General features: G+C 37.4%; 1 protein-coding gene across 3 annotated transcripts in view; it reads right to left on the bottom strand.

The window, feature by feature from the left end:
* MTFR1 (mitochondrial fission regulator 1) overlaps positions 1 to 24,695 on the bottom strand; it is a 33,192-nt gene extending 8,497 nt beyond the window's left edge. The window contains exons 1-4 of one of the 3 annotated variants that reach the window (XM_074354960.1): positions 24,540 to 24,695; positions 17,108 to 17,245; positions 10,450 to 10,548; positions 4,029 to 4,144 (exon numbers count right to left, since the gene is read on the bottom strand). In XM_074354960.1, the coding sequence (XP_074211061.1) occupies positions 4,029 to 4,144; positions 10,450 to 10,548; positions 17,108 to 17,170 (278 nt within the window). In that variant the 5' untranslated portion in view covers positions 17,171 to 17,245; positions 24,540 to 24,695. Of the gene's footprint in view, positions 1 to 4,028; positions 4,145 to 10,449; positions 10,549 to 11,385; positions 11,466 to 17,107; positions 17,246 to 24,445 lie in introns of those variants that run through there. The other 2 variants (XM_045507157.2, XM_074354961.1) reach the window with 2 other exon arrangements.
* Between the last annotated feature and the right edge of the window lie 627 nt (positions 24,696 to 25,322).

The raw sequence follows: 25,322 nt of genomic DNA, 5'->3' as shown, positions 1-25,322 counted from the left end.
TTGTGACTTCGGCATAGATTCTGCATTTCCATGTATGAAATACCGTTGATGGCTGTGGGTTCAAACAAAATAATCACTGGAAATGTGGGAGTTTAAATGTAGATTTTTAGGAGCTAAAAAAGTAATCTTGAAATGATCACGTCTTCTCAAAGACACAGATTCAACATTTACAGGAGCTCGAGAACCAGAAACAAAAAGAGTTGCTCTGTAATATACTTGTATATGGAAAAGTTTAGATTTTATGAAAATTCTCAGACATGTCCCTTCCTTTAAAAATACAAACACACACACACTTTTCCCACAGACATCTGTTTTATAAGGCAGTCAAAACTCATTCTCAGAACCAATCTGTTTTGTCATCCTTCAGAATAGAAGGCTATTAAGAGCTAGAATATAGAGGCAGAAGTAATCCGAACTAAGAAAAATGCTCTTTCCTACTATAATTTTTGTGTATAATACAGAGAAATTTAAGAAACAAAACAAAAAAACAAAAACAAAAGAGGCGTCAAGTCTGGATATCCCCAAAGCAGAAGACAGCCAGAGTGTGGCCGTTTCTTAAAAACACTTCCTGTGTACCAGCTTGTGCTCGTACTTTCTACCTTTTGTTTGCTTTTGGCTCCAAAGGGCCTTGTGGCACGAGGGCACAGGCACCCGTTCGGAGTGGCCCTGCACGTGACCTCGCTCTCATCTTTTCAACATCCGTGTCAAGGGTAGCAGCCACTTTGGGAGCACAACGTACAGAACCATGAAGGGCTTTTCAAGTTCCACTGATCATTTCAAAGAAAATCCTCAATTAAATATAGTGCACCTGTGGGGTCCTTCCCCTTAATCTCACAGTTAATGAAAACCAAAATCTGAGATCGTTTTACATCAGCCCAGTGCTCTGTGGAGGGTGCTATTCCCAGGATGGCGCTTACTGTCTCACTGTTTCAACTGAGAACAGCCTAGAAATGAATAAAAAGACACTATTGCCAATGGGATACACGGGGGCTGGTGTGGGGGACTGGTTGATTCAGTTCTCTGAAAGTAAAAAGTTGCATAGAAAACTAACAATCTTTGCAAAGTGAGTGAGTAGTTGGCTAGAGATACCTGGACTAGGAAAGCTGTTTTCAGAGGGAAGTTGCCCATCAGAGGATTTACAGTGGGGGATGGAGCAGGACTGTCACGAGGCCACAGACCCAGACGACTGGTGGGATTCCTCTTACTTGCTATTCTAGGCTCTTGTTTTGTATCTTAAAAGCTGGATCCTTCTACAAGTGATGTTTAGTGGAAATGACGCTTGTCCCTTGAATGCAGTGCTTGAGTGATGTACATTATTAGTTATTGTCTAGTGTCAAATAATTAAGGTCAAAGTGGGAATGAACAGCACGTGCTGTCTGCTGTGCTGCGAGCAGGAAGCTAACTTGCTCTGGTCTGCACTCCATCTGGGAGCCCTGGCAAGCCAGCCTGCCTGCGTGCTGAGTCATTTCCTTTGGAGTTTTGTTACTCATTGTCATCCTGTATGAGGTTGGGGTTCTTCCCCAGCACTCCTTAATAGCACCATCCACTTCATGTCAGATTGAAAAACTTAAATTGGGTATCTTTAAGTCTTCAGTCTCACTTTATTCACTATTGTTATATTACAGATTTTGTAAAAACTTTCACCTGGTCATTAGATTACATTGTGGTGTAAGAAAAAGGGCTGCCTGAAATACTTTCAAATCCTATGAACCTATACATTTTTATTTAACACCTATTCAGTTTGGTATGTATGTGGCACTCAGAATTAAGAATTAGATGCAATTAGAAATTAATATATTAAAATTGAATGAATAAACAAGATGGCACCCACCCTTCCCTTGCCAGAGTGCTATCAGTGAAAGCCAGCTAAAAGAAAAAGCTTAAATAAGGTCCAGAGTCTCAGATTCTCAAAATATCTAGATTTCAATTTAAAAAATCACTCATACCAAGAACCAAAAAGAACACAAACTGAATGAAAAATGACAATTAACAGATGCCAACTCTGAGATGACAAGAGTTAGAATTATCTGACAGATTTCGAAACAGCTATAATAAAAAGGCTTAAATGAGCAATTACTAGCATTTGTAAAACAAATGAAAAAAAAAAAAGTCTCAGCAAAAACCTCCAAGATATAAAGGAGAACCAAATGAAGATTTTCAAACTAAAAGGTAAAATAACTGAAATTAAAAACACACTGGATAGGATCAAAAGCAGAATGGAGAAGATGGAAGAATCAATGAATTCAGAGACAGAACAATAGAAATCATCCAATATGAAAACACAAAAAGTGAACAGACCAGGAAGAAACGTAAGCAGAGTCTCAGTGACCTGCGTGACTACAACTTCAATGCCCTCCTTTCAAAAATTGTTAGAACAAATAGAAAAATCAAAAAAGATACACACTGGAATTTGACACAACATTGTAAAATGACTATAACTCAGTAAAAACAAATGTTGCAAGAAAAAAAAAAGTACAGAATTCAGCAACACCATCAACCAACAGGGTCTCTGACATTTACAGGATATTCTACTGACAATAACAGAGTATATATTTCTTTTCTGGTCTTTTTTTACATATGTGTTAATTAACTAATTAACTTACCATTTACTTACTTATTAATTATTTTTACCCTTAACATACGCACTGGGGATTGAATCTAGTACCTTGTGCATGCCAAGCACGAGCTCTACCACTGAGCTGTACCACTCACCCCCTAGTGCACACATTCTTTTATATACCCACAGAACATAAACCAAATGGCCCATATCCTGAGCCGTTTAAAAAAACCTCAACAAATTTTTAAAAGAATGGAAATACAACTGACCCTTGAACAACACAGGAATTAGGGACTCCAACCCTCCATGCAGTCCTAAGTCCACAGTGCAAACCCAAGTTGTTCAAGGATCAACTGGATACGTGTGCTCCCTGACCACAGAATCAAACTAGAACTCAATAACAGGAAAAGTGCTAAACATTTGGAAACCAAACAATTTATAGCACTAAAATGCTTATATTAGAAAAAGGAAAAAGTCTCAAATTAATATAAGCTCTCACCTAGAGAATCTAGAAAAAAAGAAAAACTCCAAGTAGAAGGAGAAAATTAGGCGCAGATGTCAGTAGAATTGAAAACAAAGTAACAGGAAAACCAAATAAAGAGCAAGCTTGTTCCTTCTCTGCTCCTCTCTGGACTCATGGAGCCATTTGGAGTCTCCTAAATATGCCGTGTGGTCTCCTAATGAGTACCTTTAAACACATTCACTTTTCCTGGAACACCACCATCCTATGTGAGTGGCTCCTACTGACCCTCCTCACTCGGCTCTAGCATCCCCTCCTCTGAGAAGCCTTGCCAAGCCTCTCATCCCACAGAGGCCTTCTGTACTTATTTAGTAGTATTTCCAGCATCAGTATTACTGATTTCCTTGTTTCATCTCCTCTGGCAAGTATTTCCAGGTATTCCTGGAAAGCCAGGACTGTATCTTATTTTATCTATGTTTCCTCGATGCCTAATAAGAATGAAGAGTTGACCAGCTGAGTGTTTATTAGATTGAAGAGGAGTCAACAATTTATTCAGGCTCTTTCAAATAAATGGAAGCACTTCTCTAAATCTTACACACTGCCTCCTTTGAATCAAAACTCATCTTGACTCTCAGTTTTTAGGAAACGGTCTCCAATGAGTACACAAATTCCCTGATATGATCCACAGGGATTGCTCTGCCCCAGTAAGACCATTATAGTTACTCCATCAATCTAAACATATTTATGACAGTTCTTTCCAGTTTCTTACTTTAGAATGTAAACTTCTGAAGGCTAGGGGATTCTGTAATTCTTATGGACCTAGGACACAGTTCTTTAACTAGAAACTTTACAAATAGTAGCTGAGTCTTTAAAATGAACAGAAAAGACGACCACTTGAAAAAATAACTAGGTACTAGAGATCAAATTAGGCGAAAAAAGGAAACAATGCAAATGTATCATCTCTTAAAATAATCAATACTGCATCTCAGCTCTGACAGATTCCAGACTAACCTTCGTCTTGTCGAGCACTCTCCTTCCTCTCTGGCTACCCACCCAACATCAGCAAAAGACGCCACTGCATCCTCTCCTGGGTGGCTGGGGCTCCATTCGGCTGTAGGGCTGGTAAGCTGTAAGTTACAAACAGGGAAACTTCTTCATCTGGCACCAAAATGATAGAATAAAACATTTAATCACCGAAAGGAAAATCATGAGCTCTAACGTTAACAAACACAGGCAGTTTCTAGCGTTCCCATTGAAGGTCTCCATGGAAAAGGACCTTTAGTTATGTCATACTGTTGTCTAACAGTGTATGCAATCTCTGAATTATAATTTAACCTTACTCAATTTTTTATTTTAAGGTCACTAAAACTGGTTTAAAAAAAACCCTCTGTTCGTCCTAAAACATTGAGAAAATTTTTAGAATTTAATCATTATACATCAGTTCTTTTCTGAAGAGATTTAGTTTAAAAAAAAAAAGTATAGGAATAAGAACAAATGACCAATTTGTGCTGAATCTGGGAACATTTTGAAATGAATATTACATAGTTATGCTATTATAATACTGAAAATACATTTTTTAATCTTTAAATCTCTTGTTTTTAAATAAAAGTATTAACTATATTAAAGAACCAAAAAAACATAACAATAGAACAGAATTCTCTAGCTGATCTTCAACACACAGATGAAGGAACAGAATATTCTGAAATACAATAAAGAAAAAGGATTCAAGTTCTGAAATTTACCTTGAAAAAATGGAAATATAACTGTATTGAAGTTCTGTTATAAGTATAATGCCTCAGAGGCAGATGACCAATGAATAATAATTTAAAAATTAAGTTATCAGATCAATGTAGTATTTCCTACAAATTGAAGTGAGGTTTAACTAAAAATGAAAATGCGGACTTTTTAACTGAAGAAAAAAGTTTAAAAGACCAAAGAGATTTACATATTAATGTATTTATCAGAAAGGTTCTACTGTAACCCATGCTTTATTTGAACCTTCTTAATACTAACATCGCCAAATGAAGCTTTTGGAAGCTACACTTAAGTAATACTTCTTCCTCAACTGTAAAATATACCATACAACCTCAGAATAGTACTATGGTTAAAATTTTAAATATCTTTAATATTAGGAATAAAATTTTAACTAAACATATTGACTGCTATTATGTGTATCCATTCTGATATCATAATTACCTAACATTATCAACTTAACAAAGTAGTATTAAAAAACTGACATTTTAACAGTAACTCAGTAAGAACATCAAGTATTTAAAATACCTTAAATTATGGCTTTTGGGGAGTACAAGGGTCCAGGGAAGAGAAAAAACAAGTGTATTAAAAAGAGTAGAAATTTAAGAACTTAAACCTGGGCAAAAAACAAAAACAAAGGAACTAATAATGGAATTAAGTTGAAAAGGCTTTCAAAAATACCAATGTTTAGAGGCATGTAGTAGAATAATTGTGGTTAGAAGAGAAAAAAAGTAAAAACTTTAGCAAGTACACTGTCAAGGGATATGATCAAAGAAAAATCAAAAAGAAGATTTTTGTACTTTGCCATTGTATGTTTTAGAAGTGTATCCAAATAAGTCAATAAACAAACACTCAGTAAATGGGTATCTTGTACAACTGAAATAATATCACTAAACTCGGCATCACACCTGATCTCAAGAGCCTGAGAATATGGTAATAGAATCTGCTTCTATCCATTACTGAAAACAGAATGGTGTATTAATATTCCCATAACATTATAAAAGGGAGACGCTAAGTGGGCTACATGGAGATCCAGGAACGGGAAGGTCCCCAAAAAGGAAGCTCTTAGAAGACACAGTGTTTAATGGGCTGTTTTGTATAAGTGACAGATCATAAAGAAACCTGAGGGTGCCTTCCTCAAGGTGCTAGTTCATGAAGATCAATCTGATTATATAACTTTTTGTTTAGTAAATAAAATTTTTTTCCAATACAATTACTGGTTGGTAGGAAGAAAGGTTTATTTAAGATAAATAAAATCTAGTTTTGACCTCAAGACTTCTTACTTTCCCATAAAGTTACAAAAAGCACTGTTTTCTTCCCAGATATTTTTGTTCATAAAAGGAAGCAAAATGATATTTTTCTAAGAATACTCAAAAATATGAAAGTTAAACCCAATTTTGTGACAGCTTTTCAGAGTACTTTATAAAGACCATACAATATTTGTTTTATATCTGTAATAACTTCACATATTAAACATGAAATGTTGATTTTGTACAAACTTAAAAAAAATTATTCCATGGACTTAGTTTGCAGTCTAAGTATTGATTATATTCAATCACTGAAATAACAGTTTGTCTATAACATGTGCTCAATGAGATGAAAACATTAATGATACTGTCAAGAACCAGTTCCAGAACTGATAATATCTTTATCATTTCTAATTGACATCCTGTCCCACAAAACAAAGTAGTTTTAATATTTAAGTCATGCATCTACATAACAGTGATTTTATGCCACTAAAAAAAGAAGCCTAACAAAATCCTGGGGAAACCAAACTCATACAGAAAACAAAGTAAAACTGAAAATATAGTAACATTAATCTTTTTTTAAAAGGCCGCGTCATTTGTTGCTGAAATGCACACTCAGTAACTGAAGTATGAAACAGAGGACAATTCACTGAGTCAAGAACCAGTCTAGGTGAGGTCAGTGTAGGCAAGGGGACTGACAGCGTGGATTCTTAGAAGCATGATTTAGAGCCCACTACTGGCATGCATGGGTGACTGATGGGAAGTTTGAAAAAGGAAAGATCAACTTACTGAAGGTTCCAGCAAGGTCCTGTCCTACCACAGCTATTGTTAGTAAGGGAGGGAAAAAAAAAAAAACACAGTGAAGGGAATAGAGAAAAAAATTTTTTAAATCAAGGGCATTATAAAATTTTAAATAAAAATTAGCACAATTGGTTGCTAAGTATTCAGATTTCTTTCAGAAAAGTATAAAAAGCATTTCATTCAGACCAAAACTCAATAACAGCATTGTACTTTTTACTGATTTTGAGAAGTTCAACATTTGATACAATGTTAATTATCCAAGATTCAATTATATTTCAAGAATTATACCAAAGTAATTTTAGGTAATTTTAAATATTCTGATAATGTACACTATAACTGAGGAAATTGATTCATCTAACAATTGTACAGAAGTTGAAATACTTAGAATAACATATAAGAGCAGCTAACTTTGTCCTCATGTGACTTTTCATAAAATAAACACACTGGTACTGGGAACTAAGATTCTCTCAGTTTCTTGCGAAGAAGGGTGTAAGAGTAAATATATTCAGTTTATTTTACCACCATTTGTTTACAGCCAAATGCAAAATATGTATTCTTAGAAGCAACATACTAAAATAGTAACTTCTAGCTTTTTCACTAACAGATTTCATTATTCCTCCTTTTCCACTAACTTCCGCCATAGTAAGAAACACTGAAGGCAGAATATCTCCATTTTGATACAGGGACATACAGTGACACCAAAAGGCTGAGCAGTGCACCTGTGTAAAGAACACCAACCAAATACTCTAGCTGAGACTCAGCCACTAAGCCACTTTTTAAAAAATAGAACATTTATGAAAGATTTCTACTTGTGACACACCTAGAATGGGGGGCGGGGAACGTAGGGGGCGAACAGGTAGAAGAAAAAGGACCAGAGAGACCAGAGGGAGGGAAATGTGTGTCTGTCTCTCAAAATCATCTAAGAAGGTAAGTGACAGTGTCCCCATGGAGAAACAAGTCTTTAAGACGTCAGTTACTGAGAACGAAGAAAATGTCACAAACATTGGTTATTTACAGAGCTGGGCTTCAAATTACTAAGCCATGCTACCAAATTGATAAAATGTAATACTTGTATCATGGATTCAGTTATCCTTAACAGCCATTTTAGAGCTAAAAATCTCAAGAAACGGACATCACATACAGTACGATGTCACGTTAGCACATTCCAGATTATCAGACAGTAACTGGGGAGAGTGTTAGGTTTAACAGTGACTTGCGGTATGAATTCAGGTACTTATCCTCAAATGACTCAGACATCAAAGACCTCAACTGCATCTCCCAGCTCACGAGCTCCTGACACACGGGCCTTGTCTTAGTTCCTCAAACAATGACTTCAGTCTTGTCCAAGGACCTCTGCACATAGTGTTCTTTCTGCCCACAACAGCCCCACCATCACCTCCTTCCCTCTCCCCAGCTCTTTGCAGGGCTGGCTCTTTCTAATCATCAAATGTCATTCCTGCAGAGAGGTCTTCCTGGACCACTGTTACCAATAAAATCGCATGACTAGCACACTTCCATTATGCACGAATTATGTACCAGTTATTACACTCAGGACTTCACACGGATCATCCTGTCTAACCCTCACAAAGTAATGTGCCCATCCTGCTCATCATTTATATGTTACTCGCCTGCAGACACATGGGTCAGCTGATAACAGTGAAAAGATGGCGTGATTGAGAAAGAACATACTGAGGCTTAAGATTTCAGAGGTGAAACCGTGAGGGTGACAGAGTTGAGGTGTTGCCTATGAGTGGGTACTAGAAAAAGAATGGAAGTGAAAGTCAACAGGAGTAGAGGAAGTAAAGAAAATATGAGACCAAGTCTCAGATGAGCCCAAAAGACACTGAAATCACCCAGAACAACAAAGGACTGGTTTTTGACTACCTAACTCCTGCCTCATTCTCAAGTTTAATCTATATCGACTTCCATCTCTCAAATATGGCCCTATAGTGGTGTCTACCCTCCCTGGATCCAAGTGTGGTTCCCCGGTTCCAGACTTTCTATAGTAGTATTTACTCATGTTGTACTCTTATAGACAGTCCAAATACACTCCATATCAAACCCCCAAATAAGCCAGAGAAAACTGCAAAAATGAATTGTAATTTTATGACTCTAAACTGCATCCTTTCTATTTTTTGAAGACTACTTTTCTCATATTTCCAATAGATGTAGTTTAAAAAACAGAAGATAGAGGAATAATAGCAGATCTAAAATATATAAGTGGCAGATAAAACACTCACTTTAATATTGATGTTGAATTTTAAAAGATGCAGCATGCTACAAAACTGCCTGGACATAAAAATCCCACTATAAACAAATGTCTTCTGTCTTCCACTACATTCTAAAGTGGGTCACCAACATTTCTCTTACCTTACTCCTCTCCTTATGTTACTCTTTTCAAATGCAGCTCCTATACTAAATCTAAAATTCTTATTCTACTCAGACCCTTCTAAGTGACTAGTAACACTGAGAAAGAGAATTCTTCCAAGGAAATAAACTTGGCTCCAGTACTCTGGCACACTGACTGTCAAGGCAGATTTGGGTTGCTACCAGAAAATGCCAGATTATCTCCGTGTCCTTTCATATGTCTCTAGCTACATGAACACAAGTGCTGAAGCAAGTTCTCCTGCAAGGAGGTTAAGCAGACAGACAGACAAAAATAAAATTCTAATGGAACTGAGCAATCAGAAGAAAATTAGTAAGCCTTAGTTAATTAACACAATAGCTACTTGAAGGAAGCTGACAAAGTAATCAGTGATTGGTGTCTTTAAGTGAATTCTCAGAAATTGTGCTTGAGCAAATTACTACCACAGGTTTCTGCATTTTGATTAAAAGAATAGTCCATCATTTGATAAAAATTACTTGGGCAAAGTTCTAACCTGTCAGTCTCTACATCGGTGCACAAAGGTTTTGCAGGTCAATCTGCAAGCAGCACAACAGGGAACAACCTTGTTAGTCAATCTAAACAAACGCCAATTTCTACCACTCACTTAGGAACAGATTTATTAATACGTACAAGGAGGAAGGATTTATAAATAAGACAATCCCTAATAAGCTCTCAGGGGCACTTGTGAGCTTCTGAATTGTGAGCTCAACATATCTTCCACATTTCACATGCTAATCTATTATTCAAAATTGGAATAGATACCTGCTGAACTTTATTTTCTTAAATGTTGAACTGAAAGGTTTTGTCACATTATTGCTGTAGAGAATTAATGAAAAACAAGAGCGAAGCTATGTGATATGTCTTAACCCTGTAACAGTAAGGAACAAAAACCCAAATCAAGAAAACAGGAATTTGTCTCCAAGCAAAGAGTTGAGCTGCTCCTGATCTGATGCTAGAAGAGAATGTTCAAGGTCACCTGGGAATTAGCAACTGCTTAGATTATTCCATGCGTCTAAATCGTCGTATATGTATTGTTAAGGATAAATGTCTTAAAGAGCTTAAATGATCACTTCACAGAGGAACTAAAATTAGAAAGACTTAACTGTGGTTTTGATCCTCTTTTATTTTACTGATAGTGACATCAGTAAGGGGGAGAGGTTCAAAAAGCACTTTTAAAGCTGTCTTGCATATTTATATTACTAATGTACATATTAACATAAAATTTGAAATATATAAAATACAGTACCTGAAACTGAACTCTTGGACACTGGATCATAGATAAATTAGTACCAATTTTCCTTACAATACTTCGAGATGAACCATATGGCTTCCCAGACCAAAGTACCTGAGGAAGTAGGAAAAATCAGAAGTTTAATTATAAGACTTATAGAACCATTAATACAAGGCATTAGACAACTGACTGCACGACATGCTGACACATTAATTATGGGATCAGAATGCTCTAAATGTTACAGGAAATGAGCTGCTATTTCTCAAATAAGGTGTTGCTCAGTGGTAGAGTGTGTGCTTAGCATGCACGAGGTCCTGGGTTCAATTCCCAGTACCTCCATTAAGAAAAAAAAAATTAAAGAATATATATAGCAGGTTGTTATTAATGCAATGAAGTTAAATGTAAGACATTATATAAAAATGTAAAAGAATAACTAGTAATTGTAAAATAATACTATATTTGGGGTAAAATTTTCTATTTTCATTAGGTTTTCATACTGTTCTGCAAAGGAATCACTATTTTATTTTCTCTGCTATATTTTTAGTTTAAGAATTTTTTATACACATCAATTTTTTAAAACTATGAGTTACTTTTGTTACAGTCGACTTTCAAAACAAATGCAAAGTTAAAAGTTCAAAATCTCAATCTGTACCATGCAGGACGCTGCATTTTGTTTGCCACACAAGAAAGGCTGGCCAAGGGTGAGCAGGGGCCAAAAGCCAGCTGCACGACTTCTTCCTGTGAGGCCTTGTCTCAGGCAGAGATGCCTTCTCCTTAGTCACACAAAGGCATTAATGGGCTAGCGATGGCCCCAGGGAGCACAGCTTCTCAGAGGAAATCGTAATACACAGAGGACATTATGCTATGCTTAAAGCAAAAACAAACACAAACCTTAAAGCAAAAAGCAAACAAAAAACACACAGTAGAATGTTAAATCATTACGAATTGTACCTTGAAACTTCTCCCCAAGTATATGATCTTTCCTTAAAGAGAAAAACTATCCATCTGTTTTGAATGCTATACCTGAAAGCCTGGACAGAAGGGGTAGAGAGAGGTGGTATGCTATTAAAAGCAATTAAAAAAAATGATACGACTATTTACTTAATTCATTAAACATTCAATTATATCCTAAAACTAAATTTATGGTGCCCAATCAGTTGGCTTGTATTCTGAGCAATGGACATTGACCCCTTTTTAAAGTCACTCCATGCCCATTCTAATTTAAGGAATGGAATTACCCTATCATCAACAGTATGACCAAGCAATGTTATTGTAAACAGTGGTGGCTCCAATACGTAACCCTAACTAGACCTTTAGATTATTATAAAGCATGCACAACTTGTAAAATGAGCAGAGAGGCAATCTAACTTCTCGATTGTTAGCAATCAAATCCAATTTAAGGTTAACAGCATGAGTCACGGGGTATATATAATACCTCTGGCATCTGCCTCAGCTTTTATATAAATCTCATCATCAGTATATTCAAAGTTTTATTGACTATTACCTAGGAGAGTTCCAGAAAGTTCTATAACCTACACTGGCCACTATAACCAACAAAAAACGATAACTCTCTAGAAATGTAAAAGGATGGTATAGATTGGAAAATTGGTCACTGGAAAGTTAACAAGACATCAATATTGAAATATGAATATTAAACAAAGAATGTAAGGGGCAAAGTTACTGTGAAGCTTAGAAGAGAATCACCTGGAGTTGAAGAATGCAAATCACTCACACCAGTGACCAGACAGAGGATCATCACGTGAACAGTGTTATTAACACATGAGAACTAAGAGGAGGAAAATCATCTGACTAGAGGGAATCAGTCTTACTGATTCAACGTAAGAGGCCAAGAAAAAATAAGAACAGGGCAAGTAATTCTAAAATAGACAGTATTTAAGCAAACTCTTTACCTTATACATACTAATAGGCATTGAAAACTTTTTAAAAAATATCCATAGGGCAATAGTAACTACACCACTCAACCACTTCTCTTCTCATGTCTTCTATTTAGCCACAAGTCAAATCTGCTCTATGACGCAGGAGTAGTAGAATGCTACTTATGCATCACAATGTGACAATTACATAACCGGAATCTTCCATCTCTCCAGTAAGCAAACATCTTAACTGCAGATGAAGAGGACAAAAAAGCTCACAAAGAAAAGTTTAGAAAGGACTTGCCAAGGTCAGGAACTAAGGTTTCTGCCAGCTTTTAACATTCCTCACTAGGCATGCTTCAGGGCTATGTTTCAACCATCATCTCCCCATCTGCTTAGTATCAGAAGGGAAGGATACCAGGTGCTTTCCACATGAGGAAGTGGCCCAAAGATTCAGCTATTACTGAGAAGGAGTATAAGTAGATTATTTAGGCTTCTTATACAAGTAAAAGAACAGATTGCTTTATGTGATTATTTTTTCAAGTATACACAGTAGACTAACTTAATGCTGTTCTGTCACTTGTGAACTGCATAGCATTGAGCACCAAAAAATATAAGCAAAGGTCTACATAAGCTAAGGACTGGGATATTTAGAAAGAAGAGGAGCCATAACCTTTACTGGACTGTTGCAAAAGTAAAGTAAGGGGAAGGAGCAGCTAACTTCCAGGAACTCTAAAACTAGGTCTTCCTTCATTTTTTCTATTCAGCCCTCATGAAGGGGGAGAAATTATAAATGGCTGTGAAGAAATAATGAACAGATGGCATGAAAAGTCACCATCTGTGCACTGGGAGGCTGTATGGCCCAAGTGCATCTCTTGCCCTGACTGGTGGCTGAACTATGTCTTGTCAGCACATTTGTTTGCAGAAGGAAAGACTTCCTCTAAAGATAAACTGTCATTAATATTTTTTCAGATGTAAGAGAGAGGGCAGGGAGAAAGCTGTCATTACTAGACAATTCGATTTCATTAAAAAACAAGACTTCAACTCCATTAAGAAGTAATTAAATAACAGTCATTATTAAACAGAAAAACTTTGTTTTGCTTTATTTACAAGAACTACTGATAAATAATGTAATAATGAATCTGTGTGGTGGGGGGGGGGTGTTTGCATGTCTGAATCTAGTAATAACAGTCCATGCATGACGTTTAGCAACAGAGTTTGAAATTGATGACAGTGAGGGAGGATGACAACAGGAAAGCAATTTGTTCTTCTCTAACAATGTGAAATTCTACTGTCAAAGTGCTGGAGTGTGTGGCTGGAATCTGAAGCTGTCATCTGTCTCAACATGATGACTGCACTCAGGCTTTATAGACTAGTTTAATCTATGTTTCTATTTGAGAGTCATCATTTAGCAGGAGGAAGTATAAACTTAATTCTAAAAAAATGTATCTTTTTCAAGAAAAACTATGTAGTATTAACCCAAGGTTCTTGTTCTGAGGCTCACATCTCCCTGAAATCATATGCAACACTGTATGTATATACAAAAAAACTGTATGTACATACAACATTTTTCTGGGAAAAAGGCCCATACCATGAACAAATTTTCCGGGAGTCTAGGACAGGACCCAACAAAGTGTAAATTCTTAATTCTAAGGGAGCCAGGGAAAAATAAAAAGTGTGTCTTGAGGAGCAGGGGTAGAGATGGGAAGATGAAATTCTATAACAATTCTGAAATCCCCAAGTGAAGATAGCACTTCCCTCAGTTCTCTCCTTCCTCACTCTACGCTCCTAGCCACATTCACATTCTTTCTCCAAGGCACAAAACGAAAACAAGGGTACAATGCTTAAGTATTACTGGAAATATATTACTAACTCAGATCAGATATTTGCTATAACTTTCCAACATAAAATACTGAGATTAATCAGAATCACATTAGTTTCATATTATCCTTGCTTTCTCTAGTTTAAAAATATTTTTACTTAAGGACATAAATACAGTAATAACAGCCTGAGGGGAAAGTTTGGACAAATGTGAATAGAGCTGATATGAACAACGCTGAAGTTCGGGGTGCCGACACCATGCTCCTTCCCCAACGAAAATCTGCACTTAACTCCCTTCCCCGGGGGTTCCATGTCTGCGAGTTCAATCAAACTCGACTGTGAAGTACTGTAGTATTTACTACTGAAACAAATCTACATATGAGTGAACCCAAGCAGTTCAAATCCATATTGTTCAAGGGTCGACAGTATATAGTTTTAAATACAAACAAATGTTGAGACAAAAAGGCAGGCAGTCAAAAGAAAACAAAGGCCACGGCAGCATTACAGGCCTGGCTCTAAAAGTAGGCTCTCCCGTTTCCTGCCTGTATAATGTTGGCAAAGTAAGGATCCCTCTGCTTCCCTTTCCTCATCTGTAAAAATGGGGACAGCATCTACTTCATGAGCCTATGAACATCAGATGAGTCATTTACATATAATGTCTTTAATAAATACTGCCTTCTTTGCCTTCTATTATAAGAGGTAGCAAAGTACACTAAAAAAAGGAAGGATTTTGGAGTCAGAATTGGATTCATATTACAGCTCTGCCACACATTAGTCGGGTAACTTCAGACAAGTCAGTTAAACAGTCTGAACCTCAGATCCCTCACCTGTGTAAAAAAAAAGGTTGCTCGAGTGAACATACACGTACGTTAAAGAACTGGGCATAGGAAGCCCATCCACGGTAGCTATTACAGGGGTGCTGTAAATAAAATATACAGTATAGTGAAATACAGAGAGCCAACAATCATCACCAGTTGCCCTAATGGCAAAAAACAAAACCCTCATCTCAAAACCTGCACTTTTAAAAAATCAGATAAAATATGTAAAGGATGAAGACAGTTTCTACCCTTGAATACATTCAAAGTATCAAGTTCGTTTATATGTCAAACCAGTGAGGAAAATATGTATTTAGCATTGAAAAGTGGAGCTAAAATTTTTATTTTCACATACCCAAAGGTAAAATGTTGGTAGACTACATCCCCCCTTTTATTCTTAGGTAGCAGGCTAAGAGCTCCTGGAAACTAAGATAGAAAAGAACTCTAAAGGTTTAAACTGCTTCTTGTTAGAAGAAAACTTATTTTTATATGGATTTTCAGTGAATGGATTAAAGTTGATAACTCTACGTTACATTGAAAAAATGATCTTCCCATCAGTTATTAGTAGAAAGGGCCCTCAGCTGTGATCACAATATCGGGAACAGGTTAATGCTGTTTCACACGGACCATTCTTTGGTGAAAATCACGTTTCACAGCTCAAAAACGAACAAAGCTGAATAAGTAAACTAAGCTAAATAAAGTGTGTTATCCGTTCCTGAAACAAAATTCTGCCCTTTGGCCTCAATCAGCTCTGGTCACCTTTGCCGGACTTGGGGCGGGGGCAGGGGAATGACACAGCAAAGCCACAGGAAAGTGAGTGTCACTGAATGTGCCCACACCACACACACGCCACCGTGCTGAGTATTTCACACACTGTCTGTAACCCACAGGCTCACTCAGCAGCAGTTCTTTCTGTCTGTCATTTGTAAACGAAGAAAGTAACTGGCAGCAATAAATTTAAGACCCAAGTTTGTCTGAATCCAAGACCTACAATCTTTCCACTAAACTATACTTCTTACCAAAATTGCAAATAAATAGGAATCATAAATTGTAAAGCTTCACTTTGGGGGGATCATCAGCAACAAAAGCTTCCTGTGTTTCTGAAAGGAAAAGAAATTATTCTGCTGTCAGTACTGAAATGTTAATCCACCCTGTGCAGCCAAGTGGTGGCAAGTAACAAATGAGAAGGGCGGCAGAGCTGCGTTAAGTGAAGCTCAAATCATGGGAAGATGTAACCGAAAAAGATGAAAATACTATTAAGCTTACAGATCATTTTCCCATTGTTTATCCTCAAATATAAAAATCTCAAAACTATGCAACTATAAAAAAGGGTAATTTTATTCGGTTCTTTGCTTTTTATCTCCAAAGAAAATAAATGTTACTTGGGGGGGGTAGTGGGGTTAAAAGTTCAAACTTCTCTTAGCAAGATATGAAGAAACACAAAATAAAAACAAAAAAGTAGAAGAAGTGCATTAAAAAGTATACCTATATTCAAATTATGTAACCTGCCTATATCTTTAATGAATAAAACTTAATTCAGTGTGTCACTGATAACAAATTTCACAGAATTTGAAAGTGAAAAACAAATACTCCACAAAGTATGCCTGGCACAATTAATACTCCACCTTTACACTGGACCTGAAAAACAAGTATGTATCAGGAGAAAATATCTTTTAAAATGTCAAGATTAGAACAAACATCTTTGGCATAGAATAACCATATGATACCAATTTTTCCCTTTGTATCTATAGTTGTTGTATTTTAGGAGACATGACTTACCTTTTACTTTAAACAGCTATATGATAAACCACATTTTAACAGCATTCAATATTAATAGTTCTACAACATTCAGAGTTGTCAAGTATTAGTCAAACATTTCATTCAATGATCTCTACATATATTTAAGCCTCTTCCTCACTAATAAGAAATGCATTGCTTTTAACAGTCACATGAATACTGGTTAAATTTTCAGCGTAACCCAGAAAGTTACTCCCTCAATTAGCATGCTGGGTAAAGATTCACTTCCATGATTTAAATAGTAAGCAAATTAAAAAGTACATAAACACATTGAATTAAAAAATGTTAGCCATATATAGATTCACTTCACTTTCTCAAAAAAAATTCTTAATGTCTGGATTTTAAAAATAAATTTTGAGCACTCACCGATTGCATGCTTCCAACCTGTTGAAAAACCATCCTAATTAGGCGTTTAATCCAGCCAAGCATTTAGATGGCAGTCTTTCCAAATCTGCATTTCAAGTACTGCAGGCATACATAGCAGCACATGGTCCATAAAGCACACTGAAATTTTAAAATGCAAATACTAAAGTGAAATAATTATTACTTAGAATCCCTACTGTCTGCAACACATCTCACAAAGTAAGCCCAGTCTACAACATCTTAAACCTTTGTGTGTATAAATTTACCTAAGAAAAAACAAATTTTGCTCGTGATCTGCTTTAAGTAAACTAATAATATTTTTTTTTTTTAGCATTTCTTTTCCAGGCAGGGTTCTAAGTGGAAGCAAAAAAACCTACTGTGGTTGATTTATTTTTGGAAAGACACCTAGCAGATAACAATCTCAGTAGAACCTGACTTATAAGCTACACAGCCAGGAAAAACATCCCAAATGGCAGCAGAACTGGTCTGGGAAGACATCACGGCAACTGCTTCTACCACCCCAGACAGGACAGAATCTACCAGTTCCCACTTTTCTAGCTCACTGGCTCCTGGGTTGCTGTCCATACTGCCAGCTTTTGCTTGGCCAAATCTACCTGGCTATAGGTACAAGGAGATTCTGCCTCCCACAAAATCAATCCAGAAATATAAACCAGGAATTCAGATGCTATAAGGTCAAAAATAAAAAGTCCTCTCACACTCACTGGCACTCTAACCCCTGCCACTCACCCTCCTCCCCTGCCCATCAATATACTGTTTATCTGATACAATCATTAACTGATACGGCATAAGCCAGTTTACTGGAAATGTTGGTCTCCAGCATGACAAGAAGCTTGCACCAGACTATAAATCAATGTCAAGGAAGGCTTAAAAAAAAAAAAAGGCAGTGTACTTAATGACATATTTGATTTACATTCTGATGTAAGCTCATTTCGTTGTGAACTAGAAATAAAGCTTGGGGTCTACACTTTGAGAACTTGATGAACAATTACAAAGAATGGCAGGGTAGGGGGCAGAATAAAAGTGCCACAAATATGCCAGACATGGGGTGAAACATGAACAAGAAAAGAGCCCAGCCCTACTGACAGATGAAAGTGTGTAATGGAAGAGTTCTAAGTACTCTTAAGAACTCTAAGAACACATAATCTACTGATAACTAAGAAACAGTCATGACTAAAATGTACCTGTCTCACCAAAGTTTTAATGTTACCAACATCTATTACTGCCTATAAGAATGAATACTGAGAGTAAATGTGAATAAAAAGTGCAAAGGGCTAAAAACAACATCAAAGCTGGAAATGACTGACAAAAAAAGTGGTCAGAGAAAAAGGATGGTTTTATGTAGGATCTGAAAATGTATCACTTTTTAAAAAATTGAGGTATTTTACACAGAAAATTTTAAGTGTCCAGCTTGATGAATTTTTATGTATTTATAAACCTGCATAACCTCAAGATATAAAGGTCAAGATATAAAACACTTCTAGAACCCCAAAAGCTCCCTTGGGCCTCTACCCAGTCAATATCCATGCCTCACCTATCTAACCACAATTCTAACTTTTACAGCATATCACTTTTGCATGCTATATGTACTCTTTTGTGTCTGACTTCTTTCAATATTTATTACACATCTTCTGTGAGTCACAGTTCTTTTTCACTGCTGTGTAGTATTCTGTTGTGGTACTATACCATAATTCGCTTAGCTTATTTCCACTTTCTAGCTACTACCAAAAAAAAAGCAGCTGAAAAAATTCATGCACATAAAATATCAAGGTACACATGAGAACAAATTTCCTTTGAGTATATACCCAGGAGTAAAACTGCTACATCATAAGGTATACAGAGATAGACATGTAGCTGTACCTTTAATAGAAACCAACACTTTTCTGAGGTGGTTGTACCAATTACACTCCCACAAGCAAGTAAATAAAAAGAGTGCCAACTGTTCTACAATCCTTGGTATCGTCAATGGTCAATACTTGGTATTGTAGGTCTTTTTAATTTTAGCAATTTTAGTGGGTTCTTCACATATTTGGGGGAGCATTTTGATATGTTCTTTTTCTTAATTTCTGGTTTTTGTTTGGGGGGGTAATTAGTCTTATTTACTTATTTTTAACGAAGGTACTGGGGATTGAACCCAGGACCTCGTGCATGCTGAGCATGCACTCTACCACTGAGCTATACCCTCCCTCCTGATATGTTCTTTTTGTGAAGTGTCTTTTGCTCATTTTTTAAGTGGATGGTTTTTAAAAGATATTTTTAAAAATTACTCTTGCCAGGAAGAGAGTCTGTGGCTTGAGATAAAGATGAGGGAGCACTGGCGTAGAAAAAGGAGATGAAACCTAAGTAAGGGTGGACGGGCCAACTCACACTGGGTAAGAAGCCAGGATAGAAACCTCAGAAACTTCTTGTTGCAAACAAGACGCAAAAGAAAAATAAGGACCGTGAAGTAGAAAACAAAAACGTATTCAATTTAAAGTTACTGTCAAAAAAGACAGGAAAAAAAAGTTACTGTCCTTTATTTTGAAAATATGTCCTTCTTACCTTTTTGGTGTGAAAATGGCTTTTTTTAAAAGATGTGGGGACAGTAGATGAATTTTTTTTTAATGTTTACTTATAATAAAATGTTGTCAACTCTACGGCAACATCCTATCCTGCTTTCTGGAAATTAAACTTGAAACTCAAGTCTAGTGACAACTTCTATAATTCACAGCAGTCTGGCTAAGACTTTAATTCAGAAGACTTTACCACACTATAAAACAATGACATAGTATTCGACCTATGGGTACAATTTACTGGTAATAATTTAGAATATCCTATACTATTCATGCAAAATTAAGTACACTGATACATTCCCAGTACCCAGCACAGAGTCTGACATGTAGTAAATTTAATTTTTTTCAGTCCACAAAATGAATAAATCTCATGACCTGTACTACATCTCCCAACAACAACAGAACTGTTTAGATAAGAAGTCTAAGAACACAAGCTAATTAAAATTTGATGAAAATTCTTGTGAGTTAATGGGTTTTAGATATGAACTGAACTTCTGAAGGACATTTTCTGTAACGTTTTTTAGAGGTTAACCTTCTCTCTGTCTGATATAAACGAGCTTAGAGGTAGACTTACGTTTCTGTTTGAACTAAAGGTGTGCCATTTTCACGTGAGGATCTCTGAACTATAACCCTACTGTCAATGACATAGGAATTGTCTCCTTACAGTGTCATTTTAAGCATTCCCATGCAAATGAATTAAGTATTCTGGCATCAATTTTAAAAGACTGTTTTGAAAAGACTGCTCAAATATCTTGAGTGATCCCGGACATACGTAGAAACAAACACACAACCACCTGGAAGTCAGTAATACTTTTCACTAACTAAAAGTGCTTCCTTAGGCCAAACTAAATGATGAAAATTCAATATAAAGGTGATTTTGATAAGCTGTGTAATAATTACTGTTCCCTGCATATTAGGTGTATAAAAACTGCCTTATGGAATAACTCAGTAAATCACTCCTTTGTAAGTAAAGATGTTTAGTTTTTAAAAGCCAGTAAGGGTAAAAAGAAGTTGCTTCAGGTCAAGATGGCAGAGTAGAGAGACTCACAGCTCACCGTCTCCCACAAACAAACCAAGAATTACATCTACAAAAGCCAGCAAGGGTATTTACTGAAGCATTAGCTTTAAAAGATAAAATTTAGAGGCAAACTAAATGTCCTTCAATAAGGAAACAGTTAAAATAAATTTAACATACCCATTCTAAGTTTATGGCCATTAAAACAAAAAGGTATACATGAAAGGATTTCATGATAAAAATCTAAATGAAAAAAATATATATGATTGTTTTTTAAAAAATAAAGCACAGAAAAAATGGTGAAATAGATATTTTAGGTACACACATACACACAAGAAAAGATCTTAAAAGATAACATTGGCTGTGTCTGAGGCCAGGTGATGGAATTCTCCACTTTCCCTTTATTTTTACGCACTTCTGTATCATTACATGATTAGATTACAGTGTCATTTTTTTTTCTTGCTTATCTAAATTGTATAATTTGTATCAATAGCACATAATAAACATATAAAAGAGCAGATGAACAGCTGAGCAGTAGCTAACATTTCAAAAAGCAGTGATACAGTAATAATACTCATCACCAAGAATGCCCAAGAAAACAGCTGGAAACTGAAGTTTACCAGCACTTCAGAACCTACTGCACCACTGTACCACACTGTACCATGCTGTCTTTTCCTCTCTTTTTCAGATTTTTTTTTCATTCCTTTCCTTAACATCCATAAATTCACCTGTTACCCATATCTATTTCTTTTATATTCACCAAGTCAATTCCCTAATCTCTTTACATCTCAGGTGAGGCCATTTTTGACACAGCCGGCTCACTATCTTCCTATGAGATATGGCTACAATCATGTCACTTCTTTGCTCAAGTTCAAACACCTGAAACTTGGCACTCAAGTTCCTTCATGTATGAGTCTAACATTATTTCTAGACTTCTGAATTACTTCCCTACAGTAGGAATCCTAACAATTTAACAGGTCTTCTCTACTGTCCTCTGAATAACCCATCTGTCTCTTTCTAGTCCTTGCCTAACACTATTTGGATGAAGAGACTCACTTAGAGTAGTGTAAGATTGGGATTATATATAGATTAAAATATCCACATGCACCCCAATGTTCATAGCAGCACTATTTACTTCTTTTTTTTTTTTAACATTTTTTATTGATTTATAATCATTTTACAATGTTGTGTCAAATTCCAGTGTAGAGTACAATTTTTCAGTCATACATGAACATATATATATTCACTGTCACATTTTTTCCTTTGTGAGCTACCATAAGATCTTGTGTATACTTCCCTGTGCTATACAGTATAATCTTGTTTATCTATTCTACAATTTTGAAATCCCGTCTATCCCTTCCCACCCTCTGCCCCCTTGGCAAGCACAAGTTTGTATTCTATGTCTATGAGTCTATTTCTGTTTTGTATTTATGCTTTTGTTTTTGTTTTTGTTTTTTAGATTCCACATATGAGCGATCTCATAGGGTATTTTTCTTTCTCTTTCTGCCTTACCTCACTTAGAATGACATTCTCCATGTGCATCCATGTTGCTGCAAGTGGCGTTATATTGTCAGTTTTTATGGCTGGATAGTATTCCATTGTATAAATATACCACATCTTCTTTATCCAGTCATCCGTTGATGGACATTTAGGCTGTTTCCATGTCTTGGCTATTATAAATAGAGCAGCACTATTTACTTCTATAGCCAAGATATGGAAGCAACCTAATGTCCATCAACAGATGAATGGATAAAGAATATGTGGTATATATACACAATGGAAGACTATTCAGTCATAAAAAAGAATGAAATAATGCCATTTGCAGTAACATGGATGGACCTAGAGATTATCATTCTAAGTAAATCAGACAGAGAAGAAAATATCATATGATACCACTTTATGTGAGATCTAAAATATGATACAAATTAACTTAGTTACAAAACAGAAGCAGATTCACAGACATAGAAAACAAATTTATGGTTGACAAAGGGGAAGGGAGGAGGAATAAATTAGGAGTTTGGGATTAGTAGATATAAACTACTATATTTAAAACAGATGAAAAAACAAGGTCCTACTGTATAGCACAGGGAACTATATTCAATAACTTGTAACAACCTATAATGGAAAAGATTATCACAGAAACTAACGTAACATTGTAAATTAACTATACTTCAAAATAAAAACAACAAAAAAACCAGATTAAAGTATCCAGTATAAATAGCCAGTATATGCTAAGTGCTAGAAGAGACTATTCACTGATGTATGTATATTTTTCCCTTTTCCTTCCCCTCTTAACTAGCCTAGCCATATTCTATAGAATTAAAAATTTTTTATTGTATTTATTGAACTACACTTATATATTTTGCTCGGAACTTCAGATTCAACTGTATTAACCTTTTATTTTCCAGCAAACAAAAATACCTTACTATTGTACTCACAAAAACCTAGGGTTTTTTTTCCCCCTCATCATGGATTTGAAGCTCAACAGAACTGTCTACCGCAGTTACATGTACTCCACAATTCCTGGGACATTCAGTTATGGCTAAAAGAGCAAAAACTCTGCAGTGATCAGGGTTAGCATCCTAAATCCCAGTCCCCTACCCCTTACATCAGTGTGACCTCAGGCAAATTGCTTAACCTCTCTTAACTTCTTTTTCCCATCATCTGTAAAACGGGATAATACCTACTTCACATAGCAGTTATACAAGTTAAATGAACTAACAGGTGGAAACAATTTCACAGTGCTTCATACATACCAAGAACTCGGTAAGTACAAATTATCAATATTATTACTACTCAAAAGCAGTCAAGCTACTGCCAAGACGAGATTATCTGGTACCTTTGTTTTCAGTCATTTTGAAAACCTGAGCACCAGGCAATTAAACTGCGGGGAATTGCCCACAGTCTTGGAGAGCAAACTAAATTGGCGCTCTCTACGCCTTCAAGTGTGCCTTATTTTACTCAACTCAAAACGACTGGTAAAGAAGCGTGATTACTGATCATGAGAAATTCGTAGAAACATGAAAAAGAGATGATATACCTCGGCGATACTTCAAAATAACCCGGGGAACGGGAGCAAGGCTGACCATTCATTGATAATTGCTGAAACTGGGTGATGGGTACACCGGGTTCTTTATACTATCCTCTCGACCTCTGGAGAATCTGAAGATTCCCATAATAAAACGTATTTTCCAATGGCCAAAGGTCAATTTTTTTTCCTTTGGGGCTTAATGCAAATCTTGGTCCTGGTCAGGAAGACACAGTGGCAAGTTTCGCGAGGCGAAAGGTGGAAACAGTAACGCAAGCCAGCTGAGGCTGGTGACACCTCCCAGGAGGCCCGGTCGGTGCGCCCCTCCCTTCCCGCGGCCCCGGGGCCTGGCCGGGAAGTGCACCGCGGAGAACGGACCGCCGAGTCCTGGGAAAGAGCAACACCCAAACGAACCGCCGCAAAGGGCCTCCCTGGGACCGCCGCCCGGCCGCCAGCGCGCGAACTGCGGGCTCCGGACCATCGATCGAAGGCCGGGGGGAGGCGGTGGGGCAGCGGTGGGGTGAATAGGTGGGTGGGTGAGCCCGTTTTCCGGGAGGGTCGGCCGAATTCCCTCCGCCCAGACAAGCTCCAGCCCCACCCGGGCTCTCAGCCACCGCGGCTGCCCGAGAACATCTCCGCTTCCCTTCAGCCGCGGCGCAGACACCCAACCGGCCCGCGGAGCCCGCCGCCCTCCCCGCCAGCCTGCCCCCGGCTCCTTCAGCTCCTACCCTGACAGTCGCCAGGGCTTCCCACCGCCGTCAGGCCCCGGGGCGCCTCCTCGCCCCCGCCAACTGCTCTCCAGAGTCCCTAGCCCCACTTTACCTCGGCCGCGCGGCAGCCAGGCGCCTTCTTCAGCACCTCGGCTTTCGCTGTCCCGGGGCGTTGCTGCCAATCTCCCAACCTCCGCCCCGAACCGGGGCCAGACTGCCCAATCAGCGGCTTCCTCCGGCCGAGAGGCGGGCACAGAGAGCCGGGAGAGGAAGGCGAGGTGGCCGCCGGACTTGCAGGCGGCCGCCTTTAGCCGTGCGCGCATGCGCAGGACGCGGCTAGGGGCGTGCGTTTTCCCCGTGGACCTCACTTTTTGTCTTCGCTTCTCTGCCCTGGAAAGTGATTTGTAAACCTCAAACTTTACATGTGTAGGAAGGCCCAAATTCTGAATGTATCCGCGAGTGCGTATTACCTTGGAAGAAGCTGATGACTCTTAAGCCCTTGTTAAGCTAACATACGTTGGGCCCTTTCATCTCGCGCTTAGGGGCTTGGGTTCACCTGGCCTATCTCCTGCCTATGCAGACAGACTTCATATCCCGGGTGTGTCCGTCTTTAGCGGGAGTGAGGATGTGGGTTTGTACAAAGTGCCTGATGGATGAGGATTTTACTAAGTCTTCAGTTCCAGCATCTGTTTAGCCTGATTCATTGGGACGTGATTTTTAAGAGTTGAATATCCTAGGACATGGGATTTCAAATAATTGTCATGAAAATACATTTATAGGTAACAGTATATTAAGCATGGTAACGTGTGTAGGACTGATAAAATATTCATATGTAGACTGAGAAACCTGTATTTCTGGATACCCTTTCAAGAGGCGGTTGCTGATTGGCTGTTTC

The sequence above is a fragment of the Camelus bactrianus genome, chromosome 29 (assembly GCF_048773025.1).
Source record: "Camelus bactrianus isolate YW-2024 breed Bactrian camel chromosome 29, ASM4877302v1, whole genome shotgun sequence".
NCBI classification, from domain to species: Eukaryota; Metazoa; Chordata; class Mammalia; order Artiodactyla; family Camelidae; genus Camelus; species Camelus bactrianus.
This window is presented reverse-complemented; position numbering and strand designations above follow the sequence as displayed.